This window comes from Brachionichthys hirsutus, chromosome 4 (assembly GCF_040956055.1).
Source record: "Brachionichthys hirsutus isolate HB-005 chromosome 4, CSIRO-AGI_Bhir_v1, whole genome shotgun sequence".
In the NCBI taxonomy this organism is placed as follows: Eukaryota; Metazoa; Chordata; class Actinopteri; order Lophiiformes; family Brachionichthyidae; genus Brachionichthys; species Brachionichthys hirsutus.
In genome coordinates, this window is record NC_090900.1 from 15,089,324 (window position 1) to 15,104,710 (window position 15,387).

At 57.8% G+C, this 15,387-nt stretch overlaps 3 protein-coding genes across 3 annotated transcripts in view; 1 reads left to right on the top strand and 2 right to left on the bottom strand.

The window, feature by feature from the left end:
* Positions 1-1,176, bottom strand: part of LOC137918180 (tetratricopeptide repeat protein 28-like) — an 83,547-nt gene extending 82,371 nt beyond the window's left edge. Inside the window, 1 exon segment of the mRNA XM_068760935.1 lies at positions 1,049-1,176. Within this exon segment, the coding sequence (XP_068617036.1) occupies positions 1,049-1,078 (30 nt within the window). The 5' untranslated portion in view covers positions 1,079-1,176.
* A 2,367-nt stretch (positions 1,177-3,543) lies between these two features.
* Positions 3,544-5,290, top strand: LOC137918314 (L-serine dehydratase/L-threonine deaminase-like). Its single transcript, XM_068761085.1, has 7 exons — positions 3,544-3,696; positions 3,767-3,806; positions 3,891-4,030; positions 4,423-4,514; positions 4,602-4,829; positions 4,906-5,030; positions 5,097-5,290. The coding sequence occupies exons 1-7, from the start codon at positions 3,544-3,546 to the stop codon at positions 5,288-5,290; spliced, it is 972 nt and encodes a 323-aa protein (XP_068617186.1).
* A 1,814-nt stretch (positions 5,291-7,104) lies between these two features.
* LOC137918181 (probable E3 ubiquitin-protein ligase HECTD4) overlaps positions 7,105-15,387 on the bottom strand; it is a 23,623-nt gene continuing 15,340 nt past the window's right edge. Inside the window, 27 exon segments of the mRNA XM_068760937.1 lie at positions 7,105-7,241; positions 7,414-7,636; positions 7,745-7,940; positions 8,035-8,201; positions 8,290-8,511; positions 8,910-9,013; positions 9,100-9,255; positions 9,333-9,452; positions 9,526-9,672; positions 9,750-9,940; positions 10,037-10,160; positions 10,574-10,677; positions 10,780-10,925; positions 11,001-11,224; positions 11,301-11,508; positions 11,589-12,913; positions 12,996-13,175; positions 13,249-13,454; positions 13,577-13,707; positions 13,882-14,087; positions 14,158-14,339; positions 14,412-14,572; positions 14,657-14,740; positions 14,742-14,794; positions 14,872-15,009; positions 15,136-15,262; positions 15,342-15,386. Of these exon segments, the coding sequence (XP_068617038.1) occupies positions 7,105-7,241; positions 7,414-7,636; positions 7,745-7,940; positions 8,035-8,201; positions 8,290-8,511; positions 8,910-9,013; positions 9,100-9,255; positions 9,333-9,452; positions 9,526-9,672; positions 9,750-9,940; positions 10,037-10,160; positions 10,574-10,677; positions 10,780-10,925; positions 11,001-11,224; positions 11,301-11,508; positions 11,589-12,913; positions 12,996-13,175; positions 13,249-13,454; positions 13,577-13,707; positions 13,882-14,087; positions 14,158-14,339; positions 14,412-14,572; positions 14,657-14,740; positions 14,742-14,794; positions 14,872-15,009; positions 15,136-15,262; positions 15,342-15,386 (5,307 nt within the window).

Here is a 15,387-nt window from a genome sequence, read left to right on the forward strand (position 1 = left end):
AGCCTTCTGGGCATTCAGAGGCTCATGTTGAGGCGCCACGCTCACGTCTGTATGGTCAGTCCGGCACCAGCGGACAGGTGAGAGATCAAACACGAGGAAACGCCAGCAGGAAACTAAAAGGCCTCGACAACAAGGGCTTCCTCCTCTCCGAGGCTGAAGGAGTCGTGACTCCAGAACTGGCAACGCATTCCCGTACGATGACGTCCAAAAGGCTTTCCCGATTCTCCGGGTCTCCCCTCCAAACAAAAACGCTGCGGCAGACAAGCAAGAAATAGAAGGTCAAGTGTGACTGCGTCTCACTGGGGGCAGGAAGGGTGGAGGGGTAACAGAGGGGACCCCTTACTTGATTATAAGGAGACAAAGACACTGGAACAAGCCCGGGACGGGTTCTGGGACATCGGACCGAGGCCGGGACGCGTTCTGGGACATCGGACCGAGCCCGGGACGCGTTCTGGGACACCGGAACGAGCCCGGGACGCGTTCTGGGACATCGGACTGAGCCCGGGGACGCGTTCTGGGACATCGGACCGAGCCCAGTACGCGTTCTGGGACACCGGAACGAGCCCGGGACGCGTTCTGGGACATCGGACTGAGCCCGGGGACGCGTTCTGGGACATTGGACCGAGCCCGGGACGCGTTCTGGGACATCGGAACGAGCCCGGGACGCGTTCTGGGACATGGCAACACAACCTCACCGCCCCCCCCCCCCCCCCCCGGGATCCTGGCGCTGCTGAGCTCCAGCTCCAGCTCCAGCTCCAGCAGTGTGGTTTGGGTTCGCAGCCCGTTTTGTCATCTGCGTGATCCTCCATTGACGTTTAAATCACATTTATGTTGGCTATTGTCTGCGCGCGGCGCGTCCACGCATCCACAGACCAGGACGCACGGCTGGAAAACCAATCGAGCGCTTTTACGAGGCTTTTGCACGAATGGTCAGCTGCTACTTCCTGCCCGGGACGCGGGGCAAAAAGTTATTTAGGGGGCAACAAATGGCAACAATTCCACACACAGCAGCTCGCGTGGCCGCGTGGGGTCGTTCCACGCGGTTTACCTTCTCTTTCGGGGTCCTTTCCTTCTCCATCCTGTCTGCTGCTTTGGTTTCGTCACCGTTTTCGTCCCATCGCGCTCCTTTCTTGGCTGTTCATCGAGCCTCCGCGCGTAAAGAGGCGTTCAAAGTCGCCCCGCGCGTCCACGTCGGAGCGCGAGTGTCGCCAAAACTGCGTGGAAATCCCGCCGAGGCAGAACTGTGGAGCGTTCAAGAGGAACTTTCCTCAAGGAAAGTGCGCCATGTTGTCAAACCTTTTCCTTTTTTTTCTCCTCCTCTTTTTCCCCTGTTGCCATCGCGGATCTGTGCGCGCCGCGCGGAGGAGGCGCGGAGGTCCGTGGGAGAGGAAAGGAGGTCTCTGTCAGGTTTCTAGAGAAAAAAGAGGAGTTAAAAGTAAACGAGGGTTCAATTCCAGGTCACGGGCGTTCATAGATCAGGTAAGAGCAGGGGCAAAGAAGGGGGCACCTTCCGCAGGCCCTTTGGTGCCCCACGGTGGTGAGATTAAAAACCCTTTGGTGCCCCACGGTGGTGGGATTAAAAACCCTTTGGTGCCCCACGGTGGTGAGATTAAAAACCCTTTGGTGCCCCACGGTGGTGAGATTAAAAACCCTTTGGTGCCCCACGGTGGTGAGATTAAAAACCCTTTGGTGCCCCACGGTGGTGGGATTAAAAACCCTTTGGTGCCCCACGGTGGTGAGATTAAGGAGCAAAAGTCCCTCCTGGAGTGTTTTACAGAAGTTTAGAATGAATGATAAATACATTTAGAACTCTAAAAGAAGAATTATAAAACATTAAGAGCATGCAACTTTATAGAAAACAGTAAAATGGCAAATATATGCGCTGCCTGTGACGTAGCATCGAGGCTACATAAGGAGCTAGCCTCTTTGTCCAGGTAAAGCAGGGGCCTTTTACCTGGATTGTTGGTCTGTCTGTTTGCAGCAATAAAAGAACACGACGTGGCATGTTTTCATGAAAATGTAATTAGATGCAGAAATAAATTCAGAATTCCTCTGTTCTTTATTCTTCTTTTTCTTTTTCATTCCCAACTTCCTGAAGATCGACCCTCTTCTGTTTGACTCGTCCGACAGGACCAGGAGATGGAAGCAGCAGGTGCGGATCTCCGCCAGCAGATGGCGCTACACCCGTTTACTGAGCGGCCCTTCGCTTTGACGTCACTATTCGTCGAATTAGTATTATATATTATTTTAGTATTATATACATTATATTAACATTATATTAGTATTATATACATTATATTAACATTATATTAGTATTATATACATTATATTAACATTAGTATTATATACAATATATTAGTATCATATATTAGTATTGTATATATTATATTGATATTATATTAGTATTATGGTACTTGTAATGGAATAATCAAACGTTACGTACACTTTGACTTTGGGGTCAAGGACTTGCTGAAATGCCGTCATTTGGAGAACAAAAAGAAAATGTGAAGTAATTTCTGCGTGTTTTATGTCAAATCTGAAAACAATGTGAGAACTAAAAGCTTTAACTCATGACAGACGGGAACAGACAGGAACAGACCGATGACCTGCTGACAGACGACTGACGGTAATGTCTCCGGTCCGGTCAGCGGGACGTGAAACAGGAAGTGATGTCCTGTTTGAGAGCTAATGAATGATGAGAAGCAGAAGTCACGTCCTTTGAGACAAAGGTCATAAAGCAAAGATCCTGTGAAAGCACAGAGCACCTTGTAATGTTGAGAGGACACCCCCGCCCCTATTGGAACATTGGGCGGCGGGTCCCCTCCGTCGCTGATGTGAAGACGCTCCAGGGACGAGACGACAATCGACCATTTAGCGATTCTATTTTGGAGGAATTAGAAGCTCGCAGAGGAATTACTCAGCAGCAGAAATTGATTCTTCTGAAATGGATCGATCGATCCTGCTGCTGAAGCAGCAAAAAATGATTTCTCTGGAGGGCGTTTTACTATTTTTATTAACAACTTTCAGAAATTTCTTATTTGAAAATGTTGATGAAATGTGAAGATTTTTCTAAATGGTTAGCCGTTAGGAGGTTCTGTTTGTCTGTTTGTTAGCAACAGTGATGTCATCAAGATCATCCAGATCGGAACTCTTGTTGTCACGGTGACCTTTCACTGCTGAGAAATGTGGTTGTGAAATACTTACCACTTTTTAAATGACAGCCTGTATTCCTGCCTATATGAGTCATCCCAAGGGGGGGGGGGGGGGGGGGGGTGATAGATCTAAATGAGAGCAATTTCATTCATCCTCAGCCCTCCTCTTCCTTGTGGTGGCCCTGAGTGTCTGGATGCTTGGCTCTGATTGGTCAGGGGATGTGCCTCGTGTGCCACGCCCTCAGTACAAGGAGATATATTTGAGCTCCGAACGCAGGATCGGCAGGAACTTACGGGAATCTGCAGCGGCTACAGGTGAGATCTAGATCTAGAACCTTGAGAACAGAGGGAATGTGTTCTGAACGTTGTCTCTGGTGGTTCCGACAGCGTGATGAAGACCCAGCAGCATCTTCACGTCGCCACTCCGGTGAGGCAGAGCCTCCCTCTGACCAAAGTCGCCGGGACCCCCGTTTACCTCAAGCTGGAGTCGTCCCAGCCCACGGGATCCTTTAAGATCAGGGGCATCGGGCACCTCTGCAGAACCGTGAGTACTGACCGGGGCGATGGAGGCTTAAGGGTCCGGGTCCTGACCGGAGCGTGTCTTCTTCCCGCAGTGGGCAGAGAGAGGATGCGAGCGTTTCGTGTGCTGTTCAGGTGAGCCCAAACCGGATGAACCGAGTCCCGGCCCGGTTGGTGCGTTTTGGTGTCTGACCTCTGACCTCTTTTGGGCCCAAACAGGAGGAAACGCCGGGATGGCGGCGGCTTATTCCGCGCGCCAGCTCGGGGTTCCTGCAACCATCGTGGTTCCGAGCGTGACGCCGAACCCCACGGTGGAAAGACTGAAGGACGAGGGCGCCGCCGTGATTATTCACGGCAAGGTCCGTAGAATAATCAATAAATGATTAACGCGTTGATCAATGGATGGTTTATTGGTTTATTCAGAGCGTTCTTCTTCTAAATCAGGTTCCTGGTGGACGAGTCACCAGATAAACACGTGTTTTAAGGATGACTTAAAAAAGCTTTATTTTCTGGGAGGCCGTCGGCTCCTCTTCGTTCCAGCAGTTTCTCAAAATAAAACACCCGTCAGAACCTAAGAATCATCCATCCATTTTCTGGTAGACGAGTCGATCATCTCACCTCCAGCCACGCCGGAGTTGATGGCGCCTATCAGCTTTCTATGGGCGAGGGGCGGGGTTACACCTCGGACGCGTCGCCAGCCGGTTCAAATGACTTTAATCCATCAGATTAACCGAGTTCCTGTTTTTGTCAGGCCGTGAATGAAAGCATTGAATACGGTCAGCAGCTGGTGGCGAACAACCCCGCCTGGACCTTCATCTCTCCGTTTGACGACCCCCTCATCTGGTAGGCGTCTTAGCCCCCCCCCCCACCTCGCCGTGAGCAACGAGGAAAACAGACTTTTCCTGAACCGACGTCGACTCCCCGCTGCAGGGAGGGGCACACGTCTCTGGTGGAGGAGCTGCAGCAGGACCTGGCGGAGAAGCCGGGGGCCATCGTGCTGTCGGTGGGGGGCGGAGGCCTCCTGAACGGGGTGGTGGAGGGGCTCCGCCGAGCCCACTGGGCGGACGTGCCCGTCGTAGCCATGGAAACCGTGGGCGCCCACAGCCTCAACGCGGCGATGGAGGCCGGGGAGTTGGTCACGCTGCCGGAGATCACCAGGTAACCCACGCGAGGACTTCATGGCGTGCTCCTCGCGTTTCAGGAAACCCCTGAACTCCTCCCTCTCTCGCTCCAGTGTCGCCATCACCCTCGGGGTGACGAGGGTCTCGGCGAGATCCCTGGAGCTGGCGAAGGAGCACGCGGTTTTCTCAGAGGTCGTCACGGATCAGGAGGCCGTGAGGGCCTTGGAGAAGTTTGTGGGTGAGTCCCCCCCCCCACCACACACACACACACACACACATCATCTGAGCCCGACCCCCCCTGCAGACGATGAGAAGGTGCTGGTGGAGCCCGCCTGCGGCGCCGCCCTGGCCGCCGTGTACGGTGGCGTCATCAAGAGGCTGCAAGGCGAGGGAAAGCTGGCGCAGCGGCTGGGCCCGGTGGTCGTCGTGGTGTGTGGCGGGAACAACATCAGCATGGCGGAGCTGAGGAAGCTGAAGAAGCAGCTCGGCCTTTCCTAACCGGCTGCCTCCTCTTCGTCACCGTCCACAGGCCGCGTTTATTCACGCTCTCCATAGACCCAAACGCTCCAGAGCGCCACAAGCACCGAGACCGCTGGACTCCAGCTAATGCAGCTAGCCGTTAGCCATGCCGGTGCAGGTTCCCTCCTCAATAATGCCAAAACGTCAATAATAAAAACAGCATTCGTACATGAAGACGTTTTGTTTATTGTGACACAGAAATCTCGACGCCGTCTGATCCTGCACATCTGCATCATCCATCTTAGATACGTTACGTTCCAGATGTGCAGCGGCAAAGACGGTAAAAGTTAAGTTAACGCAACCATAAATAATTGTAATAAATATCAAGTCAATGTACAGCACACGTTTTATCTCGACACCTCTTTGTATGGACATGTCGTCCCCCCCCGTCCCCCCCCCGATAGCAGCGGTACAATCACCCTTCAAAGGAACTGTCGATCTTCCCGAGGACAAGACGAAGGAGTCGGGATCGCTGGCGTTCCCAAAACGTAGAGCAAGGAGCGACGCCACAAACCGGACATCAGACAGACCGTTTGAATCTTTCCCTGGAGGAAGAGCAGTGCAAAACAAAAGCAGAAACAACCGGATGAAGTGATGATGATGATGATGAGCAACGGGGACCACTTCCTGTTTCCTGTTTCCTGGATACACAGAAAGACATTTTGGCTCTGCGTAAAATGAATGTTTAAAATAGGAAAATATTCTCATATTTAATAAAAAACAAAAACAGACAGAACTCAAGATAATCTGCCGCCCCTCCCTCGGTGTTTGTTTTGGGGGGGGGGGGGGGGCGTTGTTGCACATTCAGTAGGAGTTTCACACAAACCACAGAGCAGCTCATCTTATTTTCACAGGTTTCCAGAACTCGATGATACATTTTTACATCACTTAAAGGGACAGCCCCCCCCCCCACCCCCCACCCCCACCCACACACACACACACGTGTCCCTCTTACGGTGTCAGCGTCTCTTTCCTGTGACGTCACACGGCATGACGCCGTTGCACAGGGAACAGAGAGATCAGCTTCCCCAACTAGCCAACGACGGTCTGTGGACGAAACTATTCGCGTGAATTCTTCTTCCAACGAGCAGATTCCCGATTTCCTCCAGGAATACTCAAGAAGTTAAATTATCCGACATGTCGACGGATAAACGGCACGTAAACGTCAAAGGTTTGCGCTTTTCAGGGTGAACCGCCCCTTTAAATAGCCTCTCGTCCATCAAATAGCCTTTAGCTCATATTCTAAACTAGCATCCCGCATAGCATTTATTCACATCGTCCTGCTGGAATTTAGGAAACGCCACACGTTCCGTAACAAACGTTACGGAACGTGTGGCGTTCGGTAACGTTTGTTACGGAACCCCCCCCCCCCGGAGGCAAGGGTAACAGGCTCGTCTGTTGCCCTCACAGATACGAGCAGCTCAGAGCAGATACTCAATACTGAGGGGTAAATAAAAACAAGGGTTCAGAAATCAGGAACTGAACCCGCAACCCGTAAAGCGCTGCTCTGACCCACTACGGTAAAATTCACAGAACTCGACTGAAACGGAAAACCCGTCTCAAACTCAGTGCAAACCAGAACGGACGCTTATGAACGGCATCGGCGCCGTTTCAGATCACCGTCCCTGAATTCCTCGTAAAACATAAACGTTACATGAAATGAAGCGTAAACATGCGAAGCGCTAACAGCTAACTCAGGGGGGGGGGGGGATGAAACCAAACGCAGCGGAGGAGGCGGAGCTGTGGCCTGCTCACGCCCAGGAAGGCGGCGGGGGGGGGGTCGTCGTGTCCGGTCAGCCGCTCAGGGGGTCCTCGCGGTAGTGGATGGCGTATCGCAGCTTCTCCAGCATCGCGTCCAGAGACGCGTACTGGGGCAGCTTCACCATGAACATGCAGGTCTCCACGCGGATGTAGCGCGAGTCCGCTTGACCTGCGAGGGGGGGGGGGGGGGGGACGAGAAGCGGGACGCCGTGAGACGACACGCCCACCAACCGTCCCGGTTACGCTGCAGGCTAATGAGCTAGCGTGAGCAGAAGTTTAGCTGAGAACAAAGATGAGCCAGGAGACGCGGACGCCGTCGGGAGCGTTAGCGAGCCGTTTACCTGCTGCCCCGTCGGGAGGGGCGATCTTCATCGGGTACGGGGGCACGTGGGCGGTGTCGGGGCCGCCGTCCTTGCAGGGGCAGGTGAACGGCACGCGCTCCTGGTTGCAGGCGAACTTGATGAACTTGCAGAGCTCCTCTTGAGTGAACATCTCCAGGGCGGCCCAGAAGAACTCGATGTGCTGGTCGGTCTCCATCAGGCCCACCTGGTACATGGTGTGCGCCTACGGGGGGGGGGGGGGCGGCGCACACACACACACGCATGTCTATCTTAATAAAAAAAGGAAAACAAAATAATTCCAAATTGGCGCCGTGTCGGGAATGTTCCTCACCTTGAGGAACTCCAGGTTGATGTAAGGGAGCCCGCAGGTGCGCAGCTCCACCTCCAGGGGGAGGAGCATGGTGAGCAGCTGCAGGGGGATGATGGAGCTGAGTCCGGCTCGCACCGCCGTCATGCACTCCACGTTCTGCAGCTCCCTCAGACGAAGGCGCCGCACCGTCCGCGCGTACACGTCCTTATTTTCCCACCTTAAACGCGGACAGATACGATCAGGTACCGGGCCAAGTCGGGGCGAGTCGGGCCGTTTCCGTCGACAACCGACAGGAAGGCAGTTTGTCTTACGTGACGGCGAGGCCTCGACCTCCCTGACACAGCTCCACCTCCTCCCCCGTCACCGCGACGTAGGTGAAGGTGCAGCAGGGCCGGCTGGGGGAGTCGGGGCTTTCTCCCGAGTGGTGCAAGGAGGAGATCTCGGCGCACAGGGCCTCCAGCTCCGCCTCGTCGCTCACCTGCGGGGGGGGCGGGAGCAGAGGAGTCGCGTTACAGTCGTCTAGAAGGGTCTCCGGCAGGAGGAGCGACTCTCCGGCGGTCCCTTACGCTCTCGAACTTCTTCACGTAGTTGTAGGTGAGAACGTCGGCCTCCTGCAGGTCCCGCTCGCCATCGAGCGGCTCGCCGACCAGACCCTTCCAGAAGGAGCCCAGGAGGTCCATGGGAAGGGGAACGTCTGCGCGGATGGCTATTCCCAGCAGCTGCCCGAAGAAGTGCAGCAGCTGCTCCTCTGCGTAGCTGATGGGGCAGGGAGTCAGGATGTACTTCCCCTGGGAAGGAGGGGGGGGGGGCAGGACATCAGGGACGTGTGTGGCGAGGAGCGACACGCAGGAAGTCTTCTTATCTCATCGTCCCTCCGGAAGCAACATAGGAAAACCGTGAGCGGCTTTCACGGCGTAAAAATCTGAGCTAACGTGGAAGGAAGGAAAACGTCTCCGCTGATCCCTGGACGGCGACCGCCTGGCGTTTGACGCCGAGACGCCCGATGGACCGTCGCGCCGCTGCTGATTTCAGATCAGTTAGTCTAAATTTTAGCCGAGACCAGCAGCAGGGACGGGAAACCAGATTAAACCTGGCGAACGACACCCCCCCCCCCGAAAGACGATGACATCACATCTGTGGTTCGAGCCAATCACAGGCGGGACGCATCGCCGCGGGTAACCCTCACCTTGTTCCGGTTGGCGGCGGCGCTGGGGCAGGGCAGCAGCAGGGAGAGGGCGGAGCTCTGTAGCTCCTTGCACACCTGCCACAGGAAATGGCGGAAGGAGCCGCCTGGAGGAGGAGGAGTCAACAGAGCGGCGTCAGGTTGGCGTTTTCCAAAACATTTACCAACGGAGTAAAAAAAGAGAACGCCTGACTTGTTCCGTGAACTTCCTCGCCGGTGAATCGGATGTTGAAGGCGTAGGTGGGGTCGCCGCCGCTCGCCAGCTTCACGCACAGCTGGGACGACGGCACGCAAGACAGCTGGCGAGCGGCCTGGCAGAAATACGTGTTCTCTGACGACCTGATCTCGCCTGCGGGAGAACACGGCGGGAAACGTCTGAGAAGGAGGAAGAAACGGGGGGGGCGAGCGGCGAGACGAAAGGCGTACCTCCCACCATCTCCAGAGGGTCCAGGGTAATCTCTGGAGCGGCGTGGTCAGCCGTCCGCTGCACCGTGGCGTTCAGCACCCTGTTCATCACCGTGACCTTCGTGTCGTAGAACACCAGACCTGGAACCCAGCGGAGGAAGAGGAGGGGGGGGTTACTGGCGAGGTCAGGCTCGCAGGGGCGGGGCCTGCTCACCTTTGGCCTCGCAGATCAAGGCGGCGATGCTGTTCTGATAGGTCAGCGTCTGCCTCAGCTCCACCAGCGGCAGGAAGAAGCCCTCCAGCGTGTTGTTGAGGGACTGGAGCAGAGCGAAGCGGAGGCGCAGGCTCTCCACGGGCACGTCTGAGGGGGGGGGGGAGGAGCAGAAGCGTCACGCGGGGAAGCGGGCGCCGCTCGCCGAGGCAGAAAACGCTACGCACTGAGCAGGCACGCCACGCGAGGATCGGCCACGTCGCTGGAGTCCAGGTAAACCTCGTGGGGGTGGAGCCTCGCCGGCGTGATGGCCAGGTGGCGGCAGAGCCTGTTGACGTACTGGACCAACGCCACGTCCAGCTCCAGGCTCCACTTCCTGCAGGCCTTCTGGGCGTGGCGGGTGTCGACGCAGGTGCACCTGGAGCAGAGACGTCCGAAGCGTTGACCACGAGCCCGCCGTCCGTCCCTCCGTCCGTTTGGGTGTTTGTCTCCCGGCGACGGGATCGCGTCTCACCTTTCGAAGTGGAGATCGTAGCCGCAGGCTAGAATGGCCCTCCAGACGCTCCGGATGTCCTGCTTGGATCGGTCAACGGCGAATTTATGGAAGCCCTCCAGCGTCAGGTGCTTCTCCTCCGGGACTGGAGGAGGAGACGGGATGGAATGTGAGGCGCTTTTAAACGTGGACTCGAGGAGGTTGTGGGTTTTTATCTGGCTGGAGTTGGATCTTGATGAAAGATTCGGGGGGAATGTTGGGAACGCTACCGGGAACAGACGACTGCATTTCGGTGATGATCCGGAAGAGATCCTGGATTCTGGATCACTTTGGGATTGTCGTTAACGTTGCCGTCGATGGAGCTTCAAAACGCGTTCCTCAAAATCTCGGATTCATGGTTTGGTGTATAAAGATACATTTAGATAATCATATCAATAATAATCCGGCATTCCTGATTGGATTGAATCGATCGAACCGAGATTAGTGGATCAGCGCCTCTTTAGAAACTAACAGTTTCGCTTCACCCGAAGACGCCGCGGCGCCTCGTTGTCGACCAACCTTCGGTTTTCTTGGCGGGACATTTTTCCACGTCTTTGTCCTCGGCTCTGGATTTCTCGGGGGACTTTGGCTTCAGGACCGCTTTCTTCTCGCTCAGCGCCGTTCTGGCGGAGACGGCGGAAAGAGATCAGCAAATCTCAGACAGACGTCACCTGGCGCTTCATCCTCGGGGGAGTGGGGGGGGGGGGGCTGCGTGGATCGCTCACCTGACGCTGTTGAGCACCGACCTTTCCTTGGTCGGGGGTTTGGTGATGGGCCTCTTGGTGCTCACCACCTTCCCTTGGTGCTGCTCTTTTCCCGCTTTGCTGTATTTGTTCTTGTTGGGTTTGGGCGTCCCGTACTTCCTCAGGATCTGACGCAAACGAATAATAAACGAATAATAAACGAGTGACGTTCGGAACATTCGGGACGTTCCCCGCTCCCGTACCTGAGTCAGCTGGTCCTCCAGGACTTTCTTCGTGGGCCTGACGTTGGTGAAGAACGTGTGCAGCAGGTTTCCCGGGGTCTGAGCGTTGATCTGCTCCTTGCTGAGGAAGATGTCGGCCACTTTGGCGGGCTTGGCCGGCGTGAGGCTGAGCATCTGCTCCGAGTGGACGCAGCTCTTAAAAATGTCTGTGAGGACGTCTCGCGCCGCGGGAAGCAGCTTGTCACCTTGGACGGGGAAAGGGGGCGGAGATTTAACGATCGATGGGTTAAAACAATAAAGAGAGAGAGATCAAACAGCAACCTCTGAGCGACTTGTCCAGGAAGTAGTCCTCGAGGGCGGAGCTTCCCTGCGTGTCGAACAGGCTTTGGTTCACGCTGGAGGCGGTGAGGATCTCCTCGTTGCTCAGCTCCAGCAGCTCCTCCTCTCCTTCCAGGCCGGACAGACCAATCAGGTCGCTGCTGTTGAAAAGGCTGGCGCGGATCTTTTCCACTTTGGCCCGAGAGCGAACCTGGGAAGACGGAAAAACAGGGGGTTTTTTTGGGGGGGGCCTCGGGACAAACAAACGGAATAAAGGCCTCCCACACCCACCTCGATGACGGCGTAGCCCTTGATGGGCCGGGCCACGACGGCGTGGCTCTCCAGCGAGGTGACCGTGTGCGCGGCGCCACCGTCCGACGCCGACAGGGTTTCCCCGCCGTCCGGGGGCTCCCCCCCCAGGCTGCCCAGACTCCCCAGGCTTCCCGTGCTGCACAGCGAGGTGTCCAGACTCTCCTGGCTAGAGACGGTCTGGGGGTCGTGGGGACCCTGCTGCGCAGCGGCGGGGGCGGGAGGCGGAACAGCCAACAGCTCCTGATCGACAGACAGCTCGCTGGCGGTGCGGGAGCCCCCCCCCTGGGAGGAGCTGCAGATGGACGTCTGGCTGGTGGACGCCGAGGCGCTCACGCTCATCGCCGGAGTGGCGCTGCTGGAGCTGTCGGGACTCTCGGGGGCCGCTTTGACCCCCTGGGGGCTGGAAACTTTGGTCTTTTTTGGCTCCTCCTCCTGCAGAGGGATGAAGACCTCGTCTTTGAAGAGCCCCCCGTGAGCGTTGCACGCCCGGCGGATGGCGTTCCGAACCGCGGCCTCCTCCAGGTGCGTGGGGATCCCCGAGAGCACCAGGAGGCGGCCGTGGGCGGTGGGACCGACCAATGCCTGGCAGGCGTCCGTCACGGCGTCGCCGGTCACGCTCACGCCCTGCGGGTCCTTATTGGCGAGGTGCCGCAGGATCATCAGGAGAGTGAGGCAGCGGTGGAACCACAGCATGTCCTCGGGCTTGCTGCTCGCCATGTTCAGCAGGGCGCCGTCGCTCTCCGACAGCCGGGCGCCGCCGCCGCCGCGTTTCCCGGAGACGGCCGCCACCACCGCGGCCGCCGCCCTCTCGCGCTTCATCTTCACCTTCTTGCGTTTGGACAGCAGGCTGGGGCTCTGCGGCGTCTGTCCCGGGGACGACGACGAAGACGAAGACGAGTCGCTGAGGTTGGGGGCGCTGGTGGAGGACAGGGCCCCCACCGTGGAGCCGCAGACGTTCAGGGGAAGCGTCACCTCCGTCACGGCCAGACACGCCTCCATCAAAGCGTGGAAGTAGGTGGAAAAGCGGCTTTGCTCCGCCGCCAGCGCCAACGCGGCGCCGCCGGCTCCGCCCCCCCCCCCGGCGGCCCATCCCTGAGTCTCCCGGTCGTAGAGCTTCCGGAGCTCCGTCTGCAGGGCCACGAGGACGGCGAGGCAGGGGTTGAGGAGCAGAGCGATGGAGCTGGAGAGCCCGGCGGGGCTCCGGCGCCGCTCAAGATGGTGGATCTTACGCAGAAGCTCCGCGAGCAAATGGAAGAGGAGTTCTTTGATGGAAGGAGCCAGATCAGTGGTCCAAAGTAAACCACCTGAAACGATAAGAACACTTTAAGAAACGCCAAACGGGTTCTAAATGACGCCCGCTGGGGCGCCGCCGCGGATCCGACCTACCCAGCAGTTCCACCACCTGCAGCAACACAGACGACGGCACGGTGTCCAACTCGTCCTCCGATCGCTCGCCGCCCTCCCCCAGCTGCCACGTCAGCAGCTGCTCGGCGAACGCCGCGGCCAGAGGAAACTCCAGGGGCAACGAGTGCAACACCAGAACGGCGCCGGGAGGCGGGGCCACCCCTAAGAAGCCAGACGGCGAGGAATAAACTTTCAGCTTTTCACTCCTCAACCGGTTTTGGTCAGAGACACCCACCCAGCCTGACGTGCACTTTATCGGTGGGGATGATGACGGCGGGGTACTGGTTGGTGGTGGGGGGGGGCGTGAGGCCCGTGTTGGTGGGGGAGGCGTCCAGCGGGTAGCACACCGCCTCCGTCAGGTTCAGCTGTCCGTGCCGGCGCACCTTGTGGCCCAGGCCGTACACCATGACGCGAGCCCACGGCGCCTTGTAGAGGCTGGAACTGACGGCGTGGGACAGACAGGGGACAGACAGGGGACAGACAGGGGACACGTTTAACGTTGGCGAGCGACTGCCGGGCAGGAAGCGGAGCGGTGGAACGCCGAACGCCTCCGAGGAACTCACTCTTTGCGGCAGCCCAGCTGACCCTCCTTGCACGACGCGATCACAAATGCAGCGCCTGGAAAGCTGACATCCAGGCTGACCTTTGACTCCGTGACGGGAAACTCCTCCGACGCGAACTGCTCCGGGGCGTTCTGTCAAAGCGGAGAGAGTTGGGACACAGCGTGTTTTAAGGCTGTAATCCTTTTAGCACACGTTACATCGAACACGCCCTCTACGCGTTTGTGTGAGAGGACAGATGTTTGGTAAGCTAGCGAACAGCGTTAAAACATGAAGTTAGCCCCCCCCAAAGGGACCGCTGCGCCGACCTGGAGGAAGCAGCAGATCTGCTTGGTGAGCTCCAGCAGGCTCTCCTCGCCTTGGTGCAGGGCGCGGGTGATGGCGACCGTCAGCCACTCCCTGATTGGCTGGGCGTTGCCCTGGTAGAAGAGCTCCGACGGCGAGCAGCTCTGGCCCTGGAGGTTGTGAAGCGGCGACTGAGCCAGGAGGATCGACCTGCAGCCGATGGTTCCGTCTGCAAGGAGAGCGTCGTCAGGGCGACGGGGCGCCGGCGGAGCTCCGTCGCCTGCGAACGGCATACTCACTGGGGAGAGGCGGAGCCAGCAGCTGATTGGACAGCAGCTGCAGGTGCTCCAAGGTGATGTCACGGATGGCGGGAATGTGGAACAGACGAGTGAAGGTGTGCGGGCTCTTGGGGGCGAAGACGTTGAGCAGCGCCATCCGGCAGTAGAGGCGGGCGAGGGCGCTCTCGCAGCGAAGCAGCTCCCTGCGGCGGGACACGTTCAGTCTGGGCGCCGGTCCGGACGCCGGTCCGGACGCCGGCGGGTTTGCGCGTTACCTGTGAATCTGGATGTTGCTGCTGTCCAGCGACACCAAGCCGTTGGCGGCGGTGCGCCGCGAGCCGGCCGGCGGCCGCTCCAGCGTCTCGATGGGGTACCAGTATCTCACCAGCACCCCCTCACTGCGCAGGTAGGTCTCCACCTGGACCAGCTCGTTCACCTGGGGGGGGGCGGGGGGCGTGGCTTCTTAGGGATTTCACTGAGGAGGAGGAGGACTGTTCCAGACGCACGTCGTGTAACTCACCGAGTCCACGTCCAAGACGACGCCGTGCAGGCCGAACGTCTTCAACATGCCCCGGATGGCGAACTTGGGGAGGGCCGTGCCCCCCCGTGGTGCTGTTGGCGTTGTTGCTGTCGGGACAGCGGATGACCACAGTCAGGCCTGCGTGGAGAAGAACACGCCCCTTCATTCGGGTTCGCGGCGAGTCGGGCGGCGCGGGCGAACCGGGCGAACCGTACCTTTCCGGACTTTGTCGACGGTGAACTTGTTGGCCTCGTCCTTGATGTCCTCGATGGTGGGGAGGTAGAGGTCGCGAGGAATGCCGCCGTTCTCTTCGTACAGGAACTCCACCGTCTGCCGCGCGATGTCGACCATGCCTGCGGAGGGCACCATCGTTCAGCCAAATGTCAACCAGTAACCCGACGGAAACGGAAACCGCTCTCATCTAACGGTTCTGCGTTGCACAGAGGTCTACTCCCCCCCCCACCCCCTCCCCCGGTTACCGAGCTGCAGGGCTCCTTTGATCTGGTCTAGGCCGGACTTCCTCTCGGCCTCGTTACGGAACCGCCGGCGAATCGTCGGGAACACTTTGGTTTCCCAGGCCTTCACCAGCAGGGCGTAGTGATCCTCCTGGTGCAAAACAAAAAAAAACAAGCTAACAAATAACCCGAAACGCACGAGATGAAAGAGAACCGGAGGCCCGACTCACTCTGGGAACATCATCATCGTCCTCATCATCGCTCTCATCGTCCGCG

What these genes read in the sequence shown, in the direction of transcription:
- LOC137918314 (XM_068761085.1), top strand. Translation starts at nt 3,544, where the DNA reads ATGAAGACCCAGCAGCATCTTCACGTCGCCACTCCGGTGAGGCAGAGC. An exon ending in TCGGGCACCTCTGCAGAACC is followed by an intron (nt 3,697 to 3,766) that starts GTGAGTACTGAC and finishes TTCTTCCCGCAG; the next exon opens with TGGGCAGAGAGAGGATGCGA. An exon ending in GGCCTTGGAGAAGTTTGTGG is followed by an intron (nt 5,031 to 5,096) that starts GTGAGTCCCCCC and finishes CCCCCCCTGCAG; the next exon opens with ACGATGAGAAGGTGCTGGTG.